Raw genomic sequence first — 15449 nt, forward strand, 5'->3', positions numbered from 1 at the left:
AGTTTGATGCATATTTATTTACTTTTTTGTATTGGTTTGTGGTCTTTTTTTTTTGTCTGAGCTGGACCCTTGCTCACCCAACATTAATTTGGTTGAAGGTGAATAATTTTACTCGGTTAAGTGCAATATAAGATCTGGTTGAAACTGAATAAGGTAATTCTGTGCAATATAAGGTGAATGTGAAAAGCAGTACTATGAAATGTGAAATCTGTAATGCTTATGTTTTTAAACTAATTTGTCAAAATAAATCTACCTTGTGACAAGCACACTTCTGTTTCCCGTACTTTGCGCAGCCTTCTATTACAAATTGGGCTTTGATTGGTCTCAGGGCCGTATCCCTGGGTGGCGTTGTCGGTCCCTCTTTTAAAATTGGAATTAAATTATAGTGTCTTTTTAATTAGGATAAACAAACAAACAACCCTAGCCCAGGAGCAAGACTCCACTACACCACATTTTGTTAGGGTTAAAACTGTTGAAATGAGACAACCCGACCATGAGACAGTAATTATTTTTTCTCGCAGCGAGGAGAGAGAGACAGTGAGACACCTCCTCTGTTCCACTTTCACCATCTCTCTCTGGTATCTTTCTTCGCCATCAAGCTTTTATTTTGGTAACTCAGACAAAATGCATAAGTGTGCAGAAGCAAGCATGAATCATTTTTTAGAGTCTGTGTCCATACAGATAAGCCATTATGGGTTTTTTGACAGTCAAAACAGGCCTGTTTGCAGCTGCATTCACAGGCCTTCTGTTCGTTCTCAAGGACGGTCAGTTAATTAAAAATACCCCACTGTGCTCAGTTCATTTCTCTGAGCAAACAGAAGTTAGCTTAGCTGATAAGATTCAGTCTCAGACATTCCTGATGGCAAGCAAGGGGTCATTTCACACAGTAACGATGAGTGGTTCGCTAGAAAATAAAATCACAATTATAAGGACATTAAAGACATAATTGATAACATATTTACAATTTCTCTAACATATCCCTCCCCTTTATCAATTGTAATGTCTAAATTCTCATGATCACAAAACTGCCACATGCAGGTCACAGATTTTTGGCAGCCTGATCATATTTATAGGGGTGATTCTTTAACTACAGGCACTATTGGCCTTGTAAATGTAATTTCCACCACACCATTGCCTTACAATATAAAGCGCCTTGGGGCAACTGTTTGTTGTGATTTGGCGCTATATACATGTGCTCTGATGTCACTGTTTATCTCCATAGAAACTACCCAAACAATCTTTCATACAAACTGTTAAAAGGGACATTACAGTGTTGTGGTGGAAATTACGGCAATAGTGTGGGACAACTACATTTTGTTAAAAAAAAAATCACAACAGTTGTATGACATTGAATACCCCAATTAAGTTTTGATTATTTTACTGATATTTTATTCAGAGATATTTTAAAACAGAAAAAAACATTTCTTTACCATTCATTTTTATCATTGAAGATCAAAAGTCTAGGTGTGGGACAAGCACAAAACGGCAATATTTGCATATAATGATGCTGAAAAAAGGTGAAAAAGTCATCAGACTACGAGAACAAATTTCTTAACACACTTTCATTGTAAAGATAACTATAAAAGTGTGAAATTTCCCCTTTTTTTCTGTTTTTCATACAATATGATCAAAGGACATAAGTGCCCGTAGTCTAAGAATCACCCATAGATGCATTAAAATCTTGTACTCAGGAGTCAATGTTATGCCCCAGACCTCACAACAGTCATATTTTCCCACTTAGGTGGTACGACAAGTATCAGAATTAAACTGTACCAGAGCTATATAATCTCCATCTAGCAACAAGCTGTTTACTGTGCCCAAAATCATTTGCTGAATTAATTTATGAATGGGACTATGCAGCATGCCATAATACACAGCAGGCCCAATATTACAATAAGTGGGGTAAGCAGTTTCAACAGGATATGATACCACGGCCCAGAAAAGAGCCATGAGGACCAGCTATTATCCATAATAAAATCCTTACTCATGGTATCTCTCAAAAGTGTTAAATTTTGAATGGCCAGACCTATTAAGCCTCCATCATCATGAGGGATGAATGTACAACAGCTTTCTCCCACCATGGCACACACTCCACCTGAGGCTGCAGTTAACTGATCCAAAACTGTTCAATTTTGCATTTCCATGATCCTAAGAGCTGTCAACTCCACCCTTATGCCTCTAAGAGACCACAGTTTTGTGTCCAGAGGCACATCTGTTCCCCATATGGAATCATGGGCGGTCAAGTTACGCTTAGAGCGATGACTAGTCGAGAGCTGAGTGGCTATGCTGTAGGAATGCCGAGAGGTGGTTATCGGGGCGCATCTGCCTGTCCATCCCGTAGGGAGGGTTATGAAGGCATTGTTGCCACACGGCCAATACATGCTCACCTGATCGAGGGTTCCCATCGGGTCCGGCACTTGGAAGTAATCTGTGCATTTACCTCCATAGGGAGCCCGGGTATTGTTGAAGCTCCCATCTGACAGGCAAGTACACGGACCCAAAATGATCCCACATGGCGGCTCAGCTATCGTTCCCAAATTTGTAATTGGACCAGACAACAAGAGCTGGTCATTTGCATAACAGGTGAGTTGTGCTCTGGGATCAAGGAAAAGATTAGTGTGCATAGGTGCATCAAGTGATCCTTCTGCAGGTAAAAAATTTTCAAATGATATATTTTTTTGGTGCCTTGGTGGTTATGTAGGAGCCCATATGTTGTTGAACTGATTATCGCAGGATTTATAGCTAACATTAACACGTGGAAATAAAAGACTAACATTATCAAACAGCAGTGGTTTTATGCGTTTTATGCAGAAACAGGCATCAAAGAGCGCACATAATTGCTCAAATTCACCTCGTTAGCCAAAAATGTAGCTTACCTACAAGTATACCAAATGAAAATGCAGTAAGGTATATCTTATATATTATATTCCAATTCTAAGGTGGAACTATGCTAGTATACTAAGGTATATCTAAATATCTAAAAAGGAAGAGTAAAATAGAAGAGTAGAAATAGTAGAGTAGAGCCACTTAGGTGCCTGGTCTTGAGAACCAGGGATGGTAGGTGCATGTTCATCTGATATGGATTACATGGAGTATCAAACATCCACTCAAAACTTGATCGTGGACTTACTCACTTCTGATCTGACTTGTCACTTTGTTTATGGGTGATTCTTAGACTATGGGCACTTATGTCCTTTGATCATATTGTATAAGGGTGATTCTTAGACTACAGGCACTTATGTCCTTTGATCATATTGTATGAAAAACAGAAAAAAAGGGGAAATTTCACACTTTTATAGTTATCTTTACAATGAAAGTGTGTTAAGAAATTTGTTCTAGTAGTCTATAATGACTTTCACCTTTTTTCAGCATCATTATATGCAAATATTGCTGTTTTGTGCTTGTCCCACACCCAGACTTTTGATGTTCAATGATAAAAATGAATGGTAAAGAAACATTTTTTTCCTAATGTTTTAAAATATCTCTGAATAAAATATCAGTAAAATAATCAAAACATAACTGGGGTATTCAATGTCATACAACTGTTGTGATTTTTTTTAAACAAAATGTAGTTGTCCCACACTATTGCCGTAATTTCCACCACAACACTGTAATGTTCCTAAACAGTTTGTATGAAAGATTGTTTGGGTAGTTTCTATGGAGATAAACAGTGACATCAGAGCACATGTATATAGCGCCAAATCACAACAAACAGTTGCCCCAAGGCGCTTTATATTGTAAGGCAAAGCAAATTTTTATGTATGACTGGTTTTCCTGATGAGGAAATCATTCCTCTATTTTTCCAATGTTGTGCAAAAACATGAACTGTAGAAAATGCATACTGGTTATGAGTGTATATCGTGACACATTTGTCTTTCATCAGTTTACATGCTTCTGTGAGTGCAATTAATTCCGCAGCCTGTGCTGATGTGTGATTAGGCAGCCTTTCAACCTTTAAAACTGTTGTAGCTGTCACAACAGCATAGCCTGATGCATTTGTTCCATCTAAAGTTTTCCTACACGAACCATCCACAAAGAGAACAACAGAATCAGAAATTGGGATGTCTTTTAAATCTGGTCTTGGTTTATGAACTTCCTTTGCTTCTGCTAAGCAGTCATGTTTGGTTCCATCCTCAATGGTGAGAAGCAAGGTGGCTGGATTCAAAGCTGTACACCTTTCCAAGGTCAAATGTGGCTGAGACAACAGAGTAGCCATACACAACAAGTGCCTTGCTGGCGATAAAAAGGTGATATTAGTTTGTAATAGGAGAGCAGACACTGTGTGCAGCACTCTTAAAGTCAACGGATGGAACAGAACTACTTCAGCAGAAGCTTGGACCGCCAGCGAGGCCACTACCAGATTAAACGTAGTAGACACTGATTATTTGTTATAATTATTTTAGCAAGTTTTCAGGGTATCATGCATGCAGTCTTTTATTAACGTGACGAAAAGCATAAAATTTTTTTTAACATTTTTATAGTATAATATTCATTTACAATTGTCATCATGTGGATTCTCCATGTTGTTTGACTGCAGCGACTCTCTGGCGCGCAAGGGATTATGGGACATGTCAATAGGGCAAATGTCATGTGACACACAAAGCACCAATCAAATGGCAAGGATCCACTCAGCCCTTATATAAAAACAACCATACATTTTAAGGACTGAGTTAAAGGAGAATTAAAAAAAATAAAATACCAAAGGGTAAAAGCACATCAGTGTTGTGATTATTTGAACATCATAATTACTGCAAATACATCAGAAAAGATTGAGATATTTTCAACTTTATTTCTGAACACATAAAAAAAAAATCAAAATCATGTTAAAGTGTTCTTCTGTTTCTATGCCCAGGAACAGCTACAAATTCATTCACCATTCTCTGCAGGACTTTCTTGATTGTTATCATAATTGTCAGACTTTTCATCATCTGCCAAAAATAAAAATAAATAAAATTAGTAAGGCACAAGTCGATCTATTTTTGCCATGGCTGAGCAATATGCAAATCAACAACTAATTAGAAAACCAAAGCTGTCACTGATTATTATCCTCAAATGGAACTATGACATAATCAGTTGAAGAAACCCCAAGAGGGTTGTTTTGACCATTGGGGTTTTTACGTAATTATTGTATGGTTTTGCCTTACAATATAAAGCGCCTTGGGGCAACTGTTTGTGATTTGGCGCTATATAAATAAAATTGATTGATTGATTGATTGAAGAAGTGATTATTGTTGGCTAGTCTGCAAGTGGACTTAATTCGCAAAAAGCACAAACCATTACCTATACAACACCTCACTATTGTTTACTCACTTTCAAGTGTCTGCTGTAGTTCCTGTATGGTACTGAGCAGAACATGGAACTGCTTCTTTCTCAGCTCCAACTGAATGGATAAAATCAGACAAAAGCATCCTTCACCTCTGGTCACCGTATCATCACTGGTCAGAACAGAAAGTGCTTAACATTTGGCTTTACCTTTGCATCAACATTCTCCTTGATGTGAGAAAGTTGCTGGAGTTCTTTGTCAAGAGCCTCTAACTGCCTGGAAGCAAACAAAAACACATTATGCTCATGCTCTGAGTTTCAATCAAATGGTCCACAGCTGCAACAGAACAGTCACCAACATCTACCTCAAATGGATTGGAGAGCTCAACTTACTGCAGCGTTTCATGTCGGTCTGGATGTTCCTGAATAACCTTCGCCATAGCATCATACTCTGGAACAAAAGCTTATATAAGCTAAATTTTTGCCATCACACTCTTAAATTTATAATTTTCATGTAATACAGCCAGTAATTTTAAAGAATACCGAAGAACAATCACTGTTTGGTGAGATACAATGTTTACACAAAACAGTGGCTTAAAGGTTTGCCTTTTATAAATTGACATTGAAATCCAATCCAAGATCCAATTTCTTTCACAATCACAAAGTTTGATCCAGATTACAGATGTTGTGGCCATTTAAATGTAACTTTGCAAACCCCATTTAATGTATATTTTACATAATATCTTAATCAAACATGCCCCAATCACTCTCATATTTGAAAGTGAGGTGCAGACTGACACTCACTACCGCATGACAAAGTTTGATTCAGATTGTGGATTTTGTGGACATTTGAATTTAATATTGAAAAGTCCATTTGGTGTACATTTTGCATTAAATCTCAATCAAAAGTGCCTGTCACTCTCATTTTTCTGTTGTGGATTTACCTACGCCACTACACTGGATGGAGATTCCATTTTTATGCCCGTTTGTCTGTCTTCTAGTTATCAGTTGGAAATCAAGTGCTAAAAAGCAATGCATCACTACTCATAGCTTCATAGTGGAGTAGAACAGAGAAGAATTTTCTTCCAACATAACAGATTAAGTCTCGGCTCACATCTCTGATGTGCCTTTTGGCAAATTGTAGCTGAACTTACAAGTTGTCTCTTTTTACTACTTCATGAAACTGTATAACTGGTGATGCAAAATTCAAAACTTGCACTATGCGTAATATCTCCAGTTGCAGCCACAGAAGCCTATATCTTGCTCAGGGTTGTCTGGGTCTGTTGGCGACTTTCATCACTCCTCTCCTTCTTGCACAGTCCCTCAGTCTTTGAGAACTGTCTGCTCCACACATATTTGTAGCTGTTTGTATTTCTACATAATTAAGGTAAACAAAGACCAAGACATATTCAGTGTCTTGGAAATGTTCATGTGTCCATCTCCTGACTTGTCTAAAGAAGACTGGATGTAAAAGTGATGGTTTATATGTGTTAAAATAATAGGAGCACTTACTTATTCACAGCATCAGTTTTGCTTTTAGATTTCTATTTCTTTTAGTTTATGATGTAGATTACTTTTCACTGTGAGTTTAAAGCTAGAGTTGGTAGTCCTGGAGAGCTAGCAAGATTTGAAAGTAGCACCTGCTCTAGGTTCCACTCCCTCCCTCCACCCTGTCAGTGCTCCATCCAAAGCCACGCCCCCACAAACTTGAACGTATATGGGTGATTCTTAGACTACGAGCACTTATGTCCTTTGATCATAATGTCCCTAAACAGTTTGTGGGTGATTCTTTAACTACAGGCACTATTGGCCTTGTAAATGTATTTCCACCACACCATTGGCTTACAATATAAAGCGCCTTGGGGCAACTGTTTGTTGTGATTTGGCGCTATATACATGTGCTCTGATGTCACTGTTTATCTCCAGAGAAATGACCCAAACAATCTTTCATACAAACTGTTTAGGAACATTACAGTGTTGTGGTGGAAATTACAGCAATAGTGTGGGACAACTACAGTTTGTTTAAAAAAAAATCACAACAGTTGTATGACATTGAATACCCCAATTATGTTTTGATTATTTTACTGATATTTTATTCAGAGATATTTTAAAACATTAGAAAAAATGTTTCTTTACCATTCATTTTTATCATTGAAGATCAAAAGTCTGGGTGTGGGACAAGCACAAAACGGCAATATTTGCATATAATGATGCTGAAAAAAGGTGAAAAAGTCATCATAGACTATTAGAACAAATTTCTTAACACACTTTCATTGTAAAGATAACTATAAAAGTGTGAAATTTCCCCTTTTTTCTGTTTTTCATACAATATGATCAAAGGACATAAGTGCCCGTAGTCTAAGAATCACCCTTAAACACATTTCTGAGAGAATTTAAGAGCGAGGAGCTGCAGCAGCAGTCAGGCTGCAATCAGCCTGAGCTCTTTTTGAGCATGTAGTTTCACTGCATTGTCTACACGGTATAGAAACAATCCTGTGTGATTTATACTTTGGGAACAATGGAACACAGCAGTAATCATAAATTGGCGTCGGGTAACATTGTGTTGTGAGGGTGTGGCTTCCAGTCACATTGAGTCTTGTTGCCCTGATTTCCTTTTTGCGTCCTGTGCTCGACGCAGAAAAAATTAAACGTTTAATTTTTGGCATCTGATTTGCTTTGTCCTTTGCGTCCGTCACGGTGTTGTAGCGTTGAGCTACATCATCTTGGCATTGGGTTGCTTCCACGTGGTGTCGTCATGACGCTGCAACTGGAAGTGGGCCCAGTGTGAAAGGGGCTTTAGAAAGCAATCCTGCCCCTTGTCAGTGCAAATTAATAGCTGGTGCAGTCCCAACTGATCGCCTATGAAAAAGGCGTCTCATTACCAAGGTGTCACACAAGAACCATCTCATGATGGGGAAAAGCAATAGGTTCTCTCAAGATCTTTGCAACCTCATTGTTGCAAAACATGCTGATGGCATTGGTTATAGAAAGATTTTGAAACTTTGGAATGTTCTAGTGAGCACTGTTGGGGCCATAATCCACAAGTGGAAAGAACATAATTTCACAATTAAACAGCCGCGACCAGGTGCTCCTGACAAGATTACTGACAGAGGACTGAATAGAATTATCAGAAGAGTTGTCCAAGAGCACAAGGAGCGCTTCAGAAAGACCTGCAATTTGCAGGTACAACTGTTTCAAAGAAAACACTGTGATGCACACTCACCATACAAGACTCCATTGCCGAAGGAAAAGCACGGTGAAGCTCATTTAAAGTTTGCTACACAACGTTTAGACAAGCCTCTGAAATACTGGGAGAATATAGTCTGGTCAGATGAGACCACAACTGAACTCTTTGGATGCGATAATACAGATCATGCTTGCAAGTCAAATGGCACTGCACATCACCCCAAAACACCACACCAACAGTGAGGTTTGGAGGTGGGAACATCATGGTGTGGGGCTGTTTTTCAGCATCCAGGAGCATGAATAAAATATATATATATATATATATATATAGCAAGACATTCTTGATAAAAATCTACCAGGATAATGAAGATGAAGTGAGGCTGGTCATTTCAGCAAGACAACGATCCTAAACACACAGCCAAGGAAACTCTCAGTTCCAGAAAATGAAAATAAAGCTGCTTGAATGGCCCAGCCAATCGCCTGAGTTAAATCCAATAAAAATCTTTGGAAAGATCTAAAGATCAGAGTTCATAGAAGAGGTCCACACAACCTTCAAGATTTGAAGACCATTTGCATGGAAGAATGGTCCAAAATCACACCTGAGAAATGCATGTGAGTAGTTTCTCCATACAGCAACCACATTAAAGCTGTCATTACCAACAAAGTTTTTGTATGGCATATTAAATAAATTTCACTATGCGTGTTCAATATTTTTGCCCTGTGGTTTTTTTTGCATGTGTGGATTACTTGGGTTGTTACTGTCATCTCGTGAAAATTTCATGTCAATAGCACCTTCAAAAATATATTTTACTGAGAACAAGGGTGACGTGTTCAATACTTATTTTACCCGCTATATGCATGTATAAATTAAAAAATTTAGTTGTCCATAGGTGTGCATGTGGGTATGAATGTGTGTGTTTGTCCATATGTGACCCTGCGACAGACTGGCGTCCTGTCCAGGGTGTACCATACCTCACGCCCTGTGATTGCTGGGATAGGCTCCAGCCCCACTATGACCGGGACCTATAAACAATTATACATTTTTACCTTGGCGATTCTTTCGTATTCTCTTGGCCCGCTGAATTTCCTTTTTGCATTCTGCTATCTTCTCATGCGCAGACATGATGTTTTCTTCTACAGTGTTGAAGACAAAGTCATAGATAGTCTTCAAAAACAGATTCAGCATCTAAGAAAAAATACACTTCTATACGACATAGTGAGGATAGAGTATTATGAAGGTATTGCGGAACAGCCATTTTGGATTTAGCCATGGGAGAATGTGAAAAACGTGGTATTTTGGGCCACACAGCATCACGCACACTCTGTGCATGCACATGCAGCAGTCCTTTTGTAGATTAGGAGTACAAGTTACACAAGACTATTCCAGTTACTCCTGGTGTCAGATGGTCAGCCATGAGTTGCCTTTTTCATTCATTCATTTATGAACAAATGCCTTGTTGTTCAATGAAATGGAATATGTGCAGCAGGAAAAAAAAATGAGTTTGAATGTTTTCAACCAAAGTATACGTTATGTTATTTATGGTTTGCATTAGAACAGTCAAGATAGCCCAGACAGAAAGGGTTGAGTTCACAAAAATGAGTGCTTTACTTCTCCAAGGTGACAGTGAGAATAAAATTGTGACCAAATAATCCAAAGTGACTAGACTCCAAAATAAAGCAAACAAACTGGGTGAAAAAAGACTAATAAGGTGGGGAGGGGAATAAAAAAAAATAAAAAAATAAAACTAAATAAATAAAACCACTAAGCAAAACTACAACAGGGTAAAGACACTGACAAGATACCAGAGATCTGACAGGAGCAAGGAAGTGAGTGTAATCAACCTGCAAACAGTGAGGAGGGCGCGGCTTAAATAACTAACTGATACAGGGGTCATGATTTGTCAATTGATTAATCAGATCAGAACATGTGCTAACACAAAAGGAACATGAGAGGGCAGCAAATACCAGGACCTACAACAGAACAGATGGCATGACCACAGACAGACACATAAATAAATAAGGAGCCCACAAAAATAACAGAATACCATGATCACAAAAATGCAACAGAAGTAGTAACAGGACCAAAACACATTTCCCAAATATTAAACACAAGAGAAGAAGAAATAAAATAAATAAATAACAAAAACAAAGTGGACTTCAAAGGTGAAAAACGCAACAGTGCCAAGACTGACATGAACAAACACATGGAGAAACACTCAAATAATAACAGGAGGGAACACTGGACAATCACTAAGCCCTGAGCAAAGGGGGACCGAGGACCGGGAAGCACAAGACAGAGGACAAGGAGGTGACAAGGTGACAAAGATGAATGGACAGACTGCAGGGAGACAGAGATGACCTCTCCGGTTGCCAGAGGCAGAACACTGTGGGTGGACAGTCTGTGGGGAGAAAGACATCCTCTGTGGACACTTGGAGACAGAAGACAGTGTGTGGGCACACTGCAGGATGACAGAGACATCCATGCACACTCACACACACGCTGGGAGACAGGAGCACACTGATGACACATATGGACCGAACTCACACACCCACATCCACACACATACTCTCACTCACAGATTTTTTTTATTTTCATTTATATAGCACCAAAACAACAGAGTTGCCTCAAGGCGCTTCACACAAGTAAGGTCAAACCTTACTAACCCCCAGAGCAGCAGGGTAAGGAAAAACTCCCTCTGAGGAAGAAACCTCAAGCAGACCAAACTCAAAGGGGTGACCCTCTGCTTGGGCCATGATACAGACACAAATTACAAAACAATTCACAAAACAAATACACAAGCAATGCTGTTGGGGCACAGGACAGGGAGGTTTTCAGCACAAATAACCACACCCATCTCTGGATGGAGCTGCAACTTAAACAGACGGAAAAAACAGAATCAGGCATCAGAAAGACAAGAAATACAGTATCCTTTGTCAGCATTAAACAACAAGAAAAACAGGAAATACTAAGGTGATCACCGGGCACTAGCCCTATGCTTGACTAAAAGACCCAGAATTTAGGTAAAGTTGAGGCTGCGGCACGCTCAGTTTCCTAATAAAATGAATTAAAGGAGTTGTAGAAGAATTTTTAGGTCCATATTTGAACTGTGATGAACTATCAAGTGTCCTGATCCGAACTGTATGTCCTCTGGTTGAACTAGCAGGTGTTCAACCCAAAAAAAGGGCTCTATTAGTCATTCAGTCTGTCAGGGGCTTTCCAAGGCCTTTTAGGTGCTTTCCCGCAGGCCACGTGCAGGGGCCTCAGGCCAGCTGCACCTGTGGCTGAAGGTCTTTTAAAAAAATCAGTTGTAAATCCTTCACGTTTTAATGGGAGCGTTTGTCACATTGAAATAATGGCCTAACACCTGCTTAGGGTTCACTAGAGGACGCTTCCAATAGAAAACCATGTCTTGGGAATGAAATAAATAAAAAAGTTGAAGGAGGAGCGATGCCCGCGGGTCTCCAATAAATAGACGAGCGCGGTTGTCATATTCAGTCTCTCTAGAGGACTCAGTTTGTCTAAGCTTTGTGTCGAAGGCTTAAATAAACTTAAAAACTCTGTGCATTTTATCTTGCTTAAGGCTGAATTATTCTAAAGTGTTGTGTCATTTTCTAGCATATCACTTGCAATTAGTTTGTGTTATCTAAAAGACGACATCCTGAGAAGACTAAAGACGAGCCGCGACAGAGTGAAAAGCATAGAACAAAAAAGATTCAGGAACAAATATCACAAGAACTCAGAAAAGGACGGACTGTCATCAGAAACTGTAATGATGAAACCAGGGCCAGAAGGAAACAGCACTGCAGAATCACGCATCTACAACAGGCATCTGTCTTCATATATCAGACATGTCACAGAGGATGTAAATCTAAGATTGATCCACAGAGTCAAATAAGATGATACTTTTGGTGCTACACCATAGTCAATATAACTGATGGTTGACAACAGATCTAAATAAGTAAGAAAATGGTGAGACCACTTTTCACCTTTAAAAATACAGAAATGTTTTAGGTGGTTTTACAAACATCAAGCTAAATATTTAGCTAAATGTTGAGACAAATATGCACTTTAATAATAATAATAATAAAAAAAGCTAATCGTTCCTCCCTAAAAGACATTAATATAGCCTAATGAAAGACATTTAGCATGTGAGGGCATGTTTATTCAAATCTGCAATACATGGATGTTTTGTATAAGAGTTATATTGTAGCCTGCAGTCTTTTGATGTCAATTTCAATTTCAGGGGCTTTTCTAAAATATTTAAAATAATAATAATAAAATAAGAAAAAAATGACTGTTTGTGAAATATTTTGTCTGGGTTTTTTTGGGGGGGGGGGGGGGGGTCTCATCTGGGGAGTAATTCAGTGTAGAACCGCCACCACACACCATCACACACAAACGCTCCCACACATCCACAGACCACAAGAGAACAGGACTTGCAACCAAAAGACACAGGGACAACTAAAAGAACCAAACCCCAACATGTTAATTTATATATGTGACTGGATGTTAGTTTAGATTAAATCAGCACACAGAAACTACTTTGAATGAGGCCCAATGCAAGTTTTAAAAAATATCCTTCTTACATACCTATATTAGTGTAGATTTTCTCATAATTCTCCATTTCACGAAGATTCATGTCATAAACCATCAATGTCTTTCCCATGGAGAATTCACACTGGGCTAGCGTTCCCAACATCCTCTGATACTGTGTGAAACTGAACACAATTATAAAACATATTAGGATCCAAACCAATTCTTCCCAAATACATATGAAGCAATGTTGAAGCCTGCACTCTATAGATATCAATCAACTTACCCTTCCTCTGGAGTCCCAGTAGAGTTGCACCATTTAATGAAACTCTTCAGTAGCACATTAATGCGGCGGTCATCACCAGCTCCATCTCCGTCAATTAGAAGACGTGTCCGTATAACTTCATCTAAGTTAGAGTAGACAAACATTTCATGGATTTTAGGATGCACCATTTTGATACACTGGATTAATGGTTTTTCCACAGACCTTATCTGGTAGACTGTTCCTATAGAACCTGACTCATACCACAAATCAACTATTCTTCTGTGCAGTTGGTCCAACATGGTTTTGAACTTACGTCGCTATTCTTCCAGCACTTCCCATTGCCAGTTGCCTTCGAAATTACTATTGTTCCAGGATTTAATGACAGACCTTTCAGCAACCTGGAATAGGCTGCTCAAACAGCCAGGATTACCCAAACCTGTATTAGTGTCTGACACACACATACAGCTGTGGTTGGAAGTTTACATCCAGCTATCACAGACATGGTGAATGTCATGGTAATTTTGGACTTCTAATGATTCCTTTGAACTGTTCCTTTGCCAGGGTGACCCACAGGGTCAAAAGTCTACACACATACACAGCGTTTCACTTTTACTACATTTATTTTTTATGTTAGCCTTATTCCAAAATGAATAAAATTCATTATGTTCCTCAAAATTCTACACACAATACCCCATAATGGCAATGTGAATTTTTTTTTAGATTACTGCAAATTTATATATATATATATATATATATATATATATATATATATATATATATATGAAATCACATGTACAAAGTATTCACAGCCTTTGCCATGAAGCTCAAAATTGTTCTCAGGTGCATCCTGTTTCCACTGATCATCCTTGAGATGTTTCTACAGCTTAATTGGAGTCTACCTGGGGTAAATTCATTTGATAGTACATGATTAGGAAAGGCACAAACCTGTCTAGATATAAGGTCCCACACTTGACAGTGGATGTCAGAGTACAAACCAAGCTTGAAGTCGAAGGAATTGTCTTTAGACCTCTGAGACAGGATTGTCTTGAGGCACAAATCTGGGGAAAGGTACAGAAACATTTCTGCTGCTTTGAAGGTCCCAATGAGCACAGTGGCCGCCATCATCCGTAAATGGAAGAAGATCAGAACCACCAGGATTCTTCCTAGTGCTGGCTGCCTGTCTAAACTGAGCAAATGGGGGAGAAAGGCCTGAGTCAGGGAGGTGACCAAGAACCCTGATGGTCACACTGCCAGAGCTGCAGCATTCCTCTGTGGAGAGAGGAGAACCTTGCAGAAAGACAACCACCTGTGCAGCAATCCACCAATCAGGCCTGTATGGTAAAGTAGCCACTCCTTCATAAAAGGCACATGGCAGCCCACCTGGGGTTTGCTAAAAGGCACCTGAAGGACTCTCAGACCATGAGAAACAAAGAATGAACTCTTTGGGGTGAATGCCAAAGAGTTTGGCGTGTTTTTCAGTGGCAGGAACTGGGAGACTAGTCAGGATTGAGGGAAAGATGAATGCATCCATGTACAGAGACATCCTGGATGAAAACCTGCTCCAGAGCACTCTGGACCTCAGACCGGGGCAATAATTCATCTTTCAGCAGGACAATGACCCTAAGTAAGAGATCAACAAAGCCAAGGTATCAAAGGAGTGGCTTCAGGACAACTCTGTGAATGTCCTTGAGTGGCCCAGCCAGAGCCCAGACCTGAATCCAACCGAGATATCTGTAAATGGCTGTGCACAGACACTCCCCATCCAACCTGATGGAGCTTGAGAGGTGCTGCAAAGAGGAATGGGCAAAACTGACCAAAGATAGGTGCACCAGGCTTGTGGCATCATAGTGAAGAACATTTGAGGCTGTAATTGCTGCCAAAGGTGCCTCAACAAAAGTATTGAGCAAAGGCAGTGAATACTTACATACATGTGATTTCTTAGTTTTATTAAATTTTTAATAAATTAGCAATAAATAAAAAATCATGACACTATAAATTATTGTGAGTACAACTGAGGGGAAAATGAATTTACTCCATTTTGGAATAGGGCTATAACATGAAATTAGTGAAATGGTATATATATACACACACACACATATATATACACACACACACACACACACACACATATATACACACACACACACACACAACATATATACACACACACACGCACACACACACACATATATACACACACAC

General features: G+C 39.1%; 1 protein-coding gene across 1 annotated transcript; it reads right to left on the bottom strand.

The window, feature by feature from the left end:
- Positions 1-4769: 4769 nt before the first annotated feature.
- On the bottom strand, positions 4770-13426 carry thoc7 (THO complex 7). Its single transcript, XM_034167155.1, has 7 exons — positions 13269-13426; positions 13040-13167; positions 9496-9582; positions 5656-5713; positions 5473-5539; positions 5311-5380; positions 4770-4928 (listed from the first exon to the last, which is right to left on the bottom strand). The coding sequence occupies exons 1-7, from the start codon at positions 13409-13411 to the stop codon at positions 4867-4869; spliced, it is 615 nt and encodes a 204-aa protein (XP_034023046.1). The 5' UTR covers positions 13412-13426; the 3' UTR covers positions 4770-4866.
- Positions 13427-15449: the final 2023 nt, after the last annotated feature.

This window comes from Thalassophryne amazonica, chromosome 3 (genome assembly GCF_902500255.1).
Source record: "Thalassophryne amazonica chromosome 3, fThaAma1.1, whole genome shotgun sequence".
NCBI classification, from domain to species: Eukaryota; Metazoa; Chordata; class Actinopteri; order Batrachoidiformes; family Batrachoididae; genus Thalassophryne; species Thalassophryne amazonica.

Bases quoted from the DNA above. Each gene is read 5' to 3' on its own strand.
- thoc7 (XM_034167155.1), bottom strand. From the start codon at position 13,411: ATGTTTGTCTACTCTAACTTAGATGAAGTTATACGGACACGTCTTCTA. The intron at 5,381-5,472 runs GTAAAGCCAAAT...TTATCCATTCAG, and splicing joins AGGAGAATGTTGATGCAAAG to TTGGAGCTGAGAAAGAAGCA. The intron at 4,929-5,310 runs GTGAGTAAACAA...TATTTTTGGCAG, and splicing joins ACTACAGCAGACACTTGAAA to ATGATGAAAAGTCTGACAAT.